The 9,808-nt window shown below is 48.3% G+C and overlaps 1 protein-coding gene across 4 annotated transcripts in view; it reads right to left on the reverse strand.

Moving 5' to 3' along the window:
- Positions 1–9,808, reverse strand: part of Brwd1 (bromodomain and WD repeat domain containing 1) — a 79,883-nt gene extending 70,075 nt beyond the window's left edge. For 3 of the 4 annotated variants that reach the window (XM_050162064.1, XM_050162063.1, XM_050162062.1), the window contains exons 1-4: positions 9,350–9,808; positions 9,216–9,274; positions 9,101–9,130; positions 8,938–8,997 (exon numbers count right to left, since the gene is read on the reverse strand). In XM_050162064.1, the coding sequence (XP_050018021.1) occupies positions 8,938–8,997; positions 9,101–9,130; positions 9,216–9,274; positions 9,350–9,398 (198 nt within the window). In that variant the 5' untranslated portion in view covers positions 9,399–9,808. The remainder of the gene's footprint in view (positions 1–8,937; positions 8,998–9,100; positions 9,131–9,215; positions 9,275–9,349) is intronic. The other variant, XM_050162061.1, reaches the window with a different exon arrangement.

The following is a 9,808-nucleotide window of genomic DNA, read 5'->3' on the forward strand; positions in this document are numbered from 1 at the left end:
TCAATACACATCTGAGAGGCTTTCACACTAGGCTGCACACCAGTAACAGTGGTTCTTCAATGTGAACATGTCTATTGTACTGGAGTACACCCTTAACAAATGTGAATATGTTACACGGGATTTTAACAAATACTTATCTTTTTTGTTAATGACTTATTACTTGCTATTTTATATTTATGACACAGAAATGGGGTTAGACAAAAGTGAAGTTCACCTGGTCATCTTGAGAACAAAATGGGCTGGAAAGCAAAGATGACAACTCCTAAAATCAACCGCACACTTGGAGCAGAAACTGCTAAGAATGCAGCGCAGTAGGCGGCAGGGGTGGAGAAGCTTTGCAGGTGGTTGGGTCAGCAGCAGGAAGAGCACGCACTGACTGCTCTTGTAGAGGACCTGAATTCAGTTCCCAGCACACAAGATGCTCAACTCAAGCATTTCCAACTTCAGTTCCAAGGAATCTGACACACTGCTGACTTGTAAAGATACCAGGGATTCTTATGCTATCCATACATTCACTCAGGCAAATCACTCGTACACAAAATAAAAATACTAATAAAAAATGATGATGAAGTGTAAACCTAATTAATCTTATAAAAACCAGGAGTCAGATCGGGTTAAAACCTGAAAGATCAGAAGAGGAGCAGCCACCAGTGACCTCCTTCCTCTTCCATTCCTCCAGTCCAAAAGGCTGAGACCCTGGTCTCCACGCCACATGGTCAGTTCCTGTATCCTCTCTGTACTGACCTCCAGACTGCTATAGCTAACTAGTGGCTAGCTCCGCCCTCTGACCTCCTGGAAAGCTTTATTTGTCAGAACACAAAGTATCAAACACCATATGTTGTTTTGCAAAGTAAACAAGAACCTTCACCTTCAGCTTTGAAGATGAGAAGCACAGATTGGCCATTAATTTGATATAACCGACCAAAAGCAATCACGATAGCATCACACTTTAAACCACAACAGCAGTTAGCAAAGAATTCTATAGGCATCCAGGTGTTGGTAGCACAGCACTCAGGAAGCAGAGGCAGGCAAATCTCTGTGAATTCAAGGTCAGCCTGATTTTCTTCCAGAGTATTTTCCAGGACAGCTAGTGCTACACAGAGAAACCCTATCTAAAAAAACAAAACATAAATAACAACAACAAAAAACCTCTATAGGGTCCTTCAAAAGACATTCAACATTTGATGCTGGAAAAGTGAAAATGTTCCTTTGAACTGCTGTCCTTTATCCTGAGTACAAATGAACCGTTTCTCAAATGCTCTGTGATAGACAACAGAAAGTGAACCGGTGGTAACCAGCTCACTCAACATGTAAAGAAGCATCCAAGCCAAATCTGCACAAAAAGGCCACATTCAACTGGGTGGTCTGCTGACAAACTCGTGCATCTGAGAAGCCCAGATAATGCGTGTGATGCACAAAAACTCAATGTCTCAACTGATGCAGACCAACAGAAAGGAGCCAACTCTCCACAACACAAATGACCTCACGGCTACAGCAGCACCTTGTGAACAAACCTGGCTATGAGTTTGGCCTTTTCAACTCAACTTCACAACCAAGTATCACTTTCCAAACATCTTAACTCTGCAGTAAAGAACACTGGTTGCTCTCCTAGGGGGTCCCAGGTTCAATGTCCTGCACCCACAATTATCCTTAACCACAGTCCCAGGGCATTTGATAAATCTTCTGGACTCTGTGGGCACCAAGCCACCTGTAGTACAGACAAAACACCCATAACACATAAAACAGAGTAAGTAAATCTAGCCAAGTATTATGGCACACACCTTTTAATCCCAGCACTCAGAGGCTGAGGCAGGAAGATCTGAGAGTTTCAGCCTGGTCTACATGGCAAGACTTTGTCTCAAAAATAAATCTAAAAATGTTTGGTATTTTTGGTTTCTTTTCAATATGCACTGGCGTTTTGCCTGCATGCATGTCTGTGTGAGGGTCAGATCTTGGAGTTACATTGGGCTGGAATTTTTACTTTTTGCTGTTTTGCTTTTCGAGACAGGGTTTCTCTGTGTTACTTTGGATCCTGTCCTGGAACTCGCTTGTAGAACAGGCTGGCCTCACAGAGATCACCCCCGCTGTAATCACCTGATGTTTCCTGACATGGAGCAGTTTTTTTGCATACTGTGAAGTAGTGTTGCTCTGATTCGAAGAAAGAGCTAAGGGCAATAAAGAGGAAGAAGTTAGGTAGGGCGAAGAAGGATGGAGTCTCAAGGAGACTGGAAGAGAAGATGACCATGCCAATGCTGAAAATGGTAGGCCCCATGGTAGAGCACAGATAAATACGGGTTAAATTGAAAGATGCAGTTAGTAACAAGCCTAAGCTACCAGCCAACCATTTATAATTAATAAGTCTCTGTGTGATTATTGGGGAGCTGGCTGGTGGGATAGAAACATCAGCCAGTTTCTACACATATCAGAAAACTGCCTTTATTACTTTATTCTGTTGCGACAAAAATTTCACACAACTGCTGCCACAGTGGGAACTAGGTGTTTAGGGAAATTTAAATCTTATTCCCAAGCCATGGTTACTCCTATTTGGCAACAGGATGAAAGCTTCTATTTCCTTTAAAGAAAGAGCTGTGTTTCTGCACACTTCAAGAACTGGTAAACCAACCTAACCTCTTCATACCGCCCACTGTTTAGACTCAGAATGAACTAGGGTTGAAGTTCAGTGGGAGGACACTTGCCTAGCATGAACAAGGTTCAACATAAACAGACTTAGATACTCAACTGCTACAAAGTGTCTCCATTTGGGGCTGAAGAGATCGCTCAAAGGTTAAGGGCATTTGCTACTTTTACAGAGGACCTGGATTCAGTTCCTAGAAACCAATGGTGGCTTACAATGACTGTTAACTCCAGTTGCAAAGAATTCCGTGTCCTCTTCCGACTTCCATGGGTTAACAAGTACTCCAACACATGAAAATAAATTTTAGTGATTTTTTTAAGTGTCACCTAAATAAGGGTCATTTCCTAATTTTAAAATATTAGGTCAATTCAACAGGACAAGAAATTCTAATGTATCTTACACTTAAGAACTAAGAAAATTCAACAGAGAGAGAGAGAGAGAGAGAGAGAGAGAGAGAGAAAAGCAGGGCAGTGGTGGCACATGCCTTAATCCCAGCACTCGGGAGTCAGAAACAGGCTGTGAGTTCAAGGCCAGCCTGGTCTACAAGAGCTAGTTCCAGGACAGGCTCCAAAGCTACAGAAAAACCCTGTCTTGAACCAAAAAGACAACGACAAATTTACACTTATATAAAAAGCAACAGAACAAAAATCCATACATAAAGAAACAAATCAAGGGCACTTTACCAATAACCAGGTGAGCCTATGGACACAGCAAAGCCATGGGGAAATGACAGCGTCACCCCCAGTTGGCAGCACTAAGCACAAGGCAGCCTGCTGCTTATCCTACTTGGTGTCATTAAGGAGGTCCTATCAGCTGCTCCTGCTTCATAAAGACTTGTCCTAAGACCCTACAATGGACATTAATTAAAAAGATGCCTTTTCTACCTGCCATCTTACAGATACTGATGACTCGATCCCAGCATTCATTAGGCAAACAGATCTCCAAGTTCTATGCCGGCCAGAGCTACACAGAGTCTCAAAACAAACAAAATAGCAAATACTGTCTACCACATGCATGTGACGTTTTTTATGATTTATTTTTATGTTCATGAGTGTTTTTGCCCAATGCCTGTCTGTGTGAGGGTGTCAGATTCCCTGGAACTGAAGCTACAGGCAGTTGTAACGTCACGTGAGCGCTGGGAATTAAACCCACATCCTTTGGAAGAGCAGTCAGTGCTCCCAAACCTGAGCCATCTTCGCAGCCCCTACATGCACATCATGTCTTTAGGAAAAATGACTAGACCTATTATATGTACACAACAAAAAGCTGGGGTAGAAGACTGGCAAAATGGCACACCACCAAAATGCCAGCAAGCACTAAAGTGACAGAAGCAGGGGGCTGGATGAAAGCTCAAGGCTCGTCGGGTCTACATCAAGACCCAGGGCTAGCCTGGTCTACATCAAGCTCCAGATCAGCCAGGACTAACAGAACAAATCCCTGGGTTACAGGAAGAAGGAAATGGGAGAGGAAAACAGAGGAAGGAGAGGCAAAGCAGAGATTAGGACAGAGATGAACTAATTTACCAAAGAATAAAAAAGCTCGTAAGAGGTCTGGAGAGTAAGTGCTCCTGCTGCAGAGGACCAGAGCTGGACTCTCAGGACCATGTCAGACAGGCTCTTCACTCCAGCACTGCACCACAGATCTAACTCTGCCTGAGAGCACCTCTGTGCTCACGTGCACATACACACAGAAACCATGTGTAATAATCCTGCTTATGTGTTCTGCCTGCAAGTACATCTGTGCATCACGTGTCTTGCACTCTTGGAAGTCAAAAGACAGCACTGGATCCCTAAGACTAAAGTTAGACAGTTGTGAACTACTGTGCTGGAAAGGTCCTAATGAAAGAGCAGACAGTGCTCTTAACCACTGAGTCATATCCCACAAATACATTAAAAAATAAAGACTTACTAGCTGGGCAGTGGTGGCGCACACCTTTAATCCCAAAATTTGGGAGGCAGAGGCAGGCAGATCTCTGTGAGTTCGAGACCAACCTGGTCTACAAGAGCTAGTTCCAGGACAGCTAGGACTGTAACAGAGAGAACCCCAGTCTCAAAACAAACAAACAAACAAACCGAAAACAAAATTCCTCAACAGATTTCTAATTTAAGGTCCACCAAGGCAGCACACTCCTTTAATCAGCCAGGAATACATACTATAGTTTTCTAAGAGAAGTTTATGTAAACATTCAAAATCATGATCTCCTAATGACAGTACAATGTAAGGATGAACTGCTTTCTCTTCCTGGCTAAGGAAACACTAGCCTATTAAAAATGCTGCTCAAATACCCGTGTGATGGCTCTCCTGGAACTCACACTGTAGGAGAAGACTGACCTGCATGGGCACAATGTGGCAGACATGCACATACACAAAGTAAACACAAGATTTTTAATTTCATCCAGCCAAGACTCAATCCCGGGCTGGAGAGGTGGCTTGGCGCTTAAGAGCACTTACTCTTTCTTCCAGACGTTCTGAATTCAATTCCCAAGCACCACATAGTGGCTCACAACCATCTATGATGAGCTCTGATGCAGGCAGAACACTGTATACATAATAAACAAACCTTTAAAAATTTATTTATTTTAAAATTTAAAAAAATAAATCTAAAATAAGACTCAATCCCAATCTGCAGCACAGTGAGGTGGGAGACCTCCTATGGCTAGGCTTTGGTCCTGGACAGTTTCTCTATATAGCCCAAGTTGGCCAACCAATGCCTTTGCCTCAGCATCTTCTTGGTTGAGACAGAGTCCTAGCTATTCTGGAACTAGCTCTGTAGACCAGGCTGCCCCCAACTCAGAGATCTACCTGCCTGGGCCTTCCAAGTGCTGGGATTAAAGGTGTGTACCACCACCGCCCAGCTGGTCTCAATTCTTAATAGGTAAAGGTACTCTTGTTCCTAAATACAAGTCAGACTAACAGTACCGTCACAAATTAAAACAAAGCATAACTTTGCTGAAGCTGTATTTGAACCACCTGGAAAGCTTATAAAATTACTAGTGCCCAGACACACCACAGTAGATTTGGTACCACTGTGAACATTCAGAATGTGTAAATTCCAAGTATTTTTAAATCTTATTTGTATTAGTGTTTTGCCTGTATGTATGTGTGAGAGTGTCAGATCTTAGGAGTTGCAGACAATTTTTAGCTGCCATGTAGGTACTGGGAATTGAACCCATGTCCCTCTGAAAGAGCAAGCAGCCAGGGCTCTTAACCACTGAGCCTTCTCTTCAGTCCCCACTTTCATTCTTTCTGCTTTTCTTGTTTTGTTTTTCAAGACAGGGTTTCTCAGTGTAACAGCCCTGACTGTCCTGGTACTCACTCTGTAGACCAGGCTGGCCTCGAACTCACAAAGATCCACCTGCCTTTGCCTCCCAAGTGCTGGAATTAAAGATGTGTACACCATGCCGGGCGGTGGTGGTGCACGCCTTTAGTCCCAGCACTCGGGAGGCGGAGGCAGAGGCAGGTGGATCTCTGTGAGTTTGAGGCCAGCCTGGTCTACAACAGCCAGTTCCAGGGCAGGAACCAAAAGCTACGGAGAAACCCTGTCTCGAAAATCAAAAAAANAAAAAAAAAAAAAAAAAAAAAAAAAAAAAAAAAAAAAAAAAAAAGATGTGCACACCACCTACTGGTCCACCAAATGATTCTTATCAAAGGACTGGAACCACTGAGAAAATAAACATGGGAAATACTATGACAAATCTTTTGGTCTTCTTCAGTAAAATGACAGCACAGGGAATAAACTATTAAAGGTTTTAAAATTATATTTACAGGGGCTGGAGAGATGGCTCAGTGGTTAAGAGCATTGCCTGCCTGCTCTTCCAAAGGTCCTGAGTTCAATTCCCGGCAACCACATGGTGGCTCATCTGTAAAGAGGTCTGGTGCCCTCTTCTGGCCTGCAGGCATACACACAGACAGAATATTGTATGCATAAAAAATAAAATAAGTATTAAAAAATTATATTTACAAACTTATAAGCCCAACAATATCAGGATCCTCAGCTACAGACCTCAAGGCCAGATAGCCTGGGCTACATCAGACCCAGCCTTATTCCATCCATCCTGCAAAAAACGTTATAAAAGTATTAAGGACTCAGAAAACACCAACACACAATCTGTGATGGGAAGTTCCATGTTGGCCATACCAGGTGGCTGTGCAGGCCTTGAAGTGAGAGGCTCAGCAGGTGAGCCACAGGTGTCCCCGACTCAGCCAGGGCTGAGACGGTGAGAGATACTCCGCTAGGAATCAGTCAGCTGGCTATTCAGCCACAGGAAGTAGATACCAGCACCTGAAGTAGGGTTCAAGCAATTCTTACCAGCAAAAGTCAAAGAAAGGAAACTCCTCTCCGGACTTTACAACATGGCTTCATCCCAGAAGGAAGGCAGTGTCAACAATGGGTCTGGGTTGTTCCCACTCCCCCTTCAAATACTTACATTAACAGGAGCAAAACTATGAGACAAACTACTTAAACGTTCCCTAGACTTTCAAAAAGAACACCTGATGCCAGGTTGTGGCAGTGAACACCTTTAATCCCAGCACTTGGGAGCCAGGGCAGGTGGATCTCTGGTCTACAGAGTGAGTTCCAGGACAGTCAGGGCTACACAGGAAAAGATGGATGCATACTATAGGACACTTGGAGATAGCTAGGAAGGGGGGGGGGGAGGGTAGTTCCCAAGTAATTCTCTGTCTGGCTGGAACTGTAAATCAAAATCCCAGTCCTTGTCTGGTGGGAAGGAGTGTGATAAAACCCTGCCTGTGGGTACAGCACAGGAGAGGCCTTGGATTCACACCCCAGCATGCACACACCCACAAGCCTAGGAGAATAAATGTGGTTCAATATCCACTAATATTCACTTTTAAACGTGTATTACACGTGTGTACATTTGTGCACACACGCTTGACAGTGGATGGCAGAGACCCACCCTGGAAGTAGGTTCTCTCCTTCCTCCACAGAGGTCCCGGGGATCAAATCCTGTTGTCACGATTGCCAGGAAGTGCTTTTAAATGAAAAGCTACCTCAGTCTGAAGCATTTGCTTTTTAAAAATAATCCTAACAAGACAAATTAAACAACCCAGCAACGCTGGTCCATTCAGCAGCTCCCAATGCGATGGCTAACACCTGGCTAAGCACAGTACAGGAGCTGAGCCTCTGCAGCACCTGCCCAGCACGATGGGGCTGGGTTAAATCCCTACTCTGAAAACTCCAACTGTTTATGGTTAAGTGCTCACAAGCGACAAATGCCCTGGCTGACTTCTTGCTAACGCCTCTAGGACTATGACTGCTCACAGGTGTGGGACGGCTCTCTTCTGGAGTAAGTCCTGCGTTCAGTGACGCAGGACTGTGAGCCGAGGCAAACGGCCCTATGTAGCCAAAAATCAACAGTGAAGATTCAGAGCCCGTTTACATCTTCTGTGTTCAACATGTCCAACATGGGCTAGCAAGTCAAATTTTAATTAAGACAAAATTTTCATCTTAAATTGTCAAAAACATTTTCCTGGAAGTTTCTGTTCCACTACCGATAAACTACCCCCTCCAAAACTTCCGTTAACTGCATAAAGCTCAATTACCCACCACAGAAAGTCTAAGCAAGTGTAGGGAGGATAATGAAAAGTGATAAAAAGCACATTAGCACTCCTCAAGAAAACCAAGAAAGCCAGGCACGAAGGCCTTTTAGGAGGAAAAAGCCCGTGGGCGTCCGAGTTCAAGGCCAGCCAGAGGTACGTCGAAGACACCCAGTCTCAAAAAATAGCTGGTCGGAAGAAATGTCAACTTGAAAGCCTGTACCACTACATACTGTTCCTAAGGCCTGGCTAGGAGAAGCAAAGATACAACGCTGGCCGCACGTCACGTCGCGGCGGAAAAAAGTGGACGGGAAGAACACAGCAAGAGGCCATTTCTCCACCTAAGGACTATTCCTAGGGAACAAGTGGTCAGAAGACCTGGGCGGGGCAGGAGAGGGGAGACCAATGAGAGCTCGAGTTACAAGTCCGCGCGGAGGGCGACGAGAGCGCCCCTCCGGACGGCTGGAGGCGCACCTGGAGACCCGGCCAGGCCGCGAGCCAGGGACGCCCCCGCCGGTGCCCGCGCCGCCCCCAGGACCGTTTTCTGCCAAATCTTCCCCCCGCCCCAACCGCGAGCCTGGGGGGAGGGGGGAGGGAATCGGGCCGGTCGCCCCGGGCAACCGTGGGCCCCTCGAGAGCGTCCCCGCGGGGCCCGCACCGGAGCAGAGACCCGGCCGGGGACGCGGGTGGGCGGGCGAGCGACCGAGCGCGCGGAGGACGCGGGCGGACAGGCGGGCGGTGCTCACCAATTCCTCGTAGCTCCTGTTGTGCTCGTTGCCCTCCCAATCCAACCTCTTCGGCAACAGCTGGAAAGAGACACGGGAGGCGTCCGAGTGACCACCGCGGCCGGGAGGCCGGTCGGGCGGGACGGGGACGCGGGGACGGGGGACGCGGGGGCGGATGACCGACCTGGTACTGCTCCAGCTCCTGCACCAGCACCTGCGGCAGAGACGCACGGTCAGACCCGGGCGGCTGCGGCTGCTGCTGCGCCCGCCGGTCCGCCCTCCCGCCCGCCCGCACTCACCTGCGCCGCTCGGCGACACGGGCCAGCCGAGAGGTAGCGGGCGATGAGGAAGTACAGCTCTGCGGGGAGAAGACGGGGACGGTCAGCGGCGGCCGCGCGGCGCCGGGCGGAGGGGACGCGCGGCCGCGTCTTACCCGACTCGATGAGAGGCACCGGACGTCGGGCCGGCGAAGGCTCCGCCATGGCGGGGCGCGGGACGGACGGGGACGGGCGGGCGGGAGGGACCGAGCGGGCGAGCGAGCCGAGCGGAGCGTCTAGGCCGCGCCGAGGCCTGAGCGGACCGGCGGACCGCCCCCACCCCCCACCCCGGCACAGCTCCTCAGGCGCGCGCCGCCGCCATGCCGTGCGCGCCGCTCGCCGACGCGTCCGCGGCAGGAAGTAGCGCGGGGCGAGGAGTCGGGCCGCGAAGTAGTCCCTCGGCGGGGCGCGGGCGGACGGGCGCGCGCAGGCCGGGGCGCCCTGGCTCGGGAGGCGGGCCTCGTCTCCGCGTCCTGCGTGTCGGGAGCGTGAAGCGCGAGGGGGCGGCGGAGCCAACGAGGCCCTGCGTCCGCGGGGCGGGGCGAGGCGGGGGGGGGGAGCGCGCGTGGCCCGGA

This window comes from Alexandromys fortis, unplaced genomic scaffold, assembly GCF_014885135.2.
Source record: "Alexandromys fortis isolate MF-2015 unplaced genomic scaffold, M_Fortis_MF-2015_v1.1 scaffold_128, whole genome shotgun sequence".
NCBI classification, from domain to species: Eukaryota; Metazoa; Chordata; class Mammalia; order Rodentia; family Cricetidae; genus Alexandromys; species Alexandromys fortis.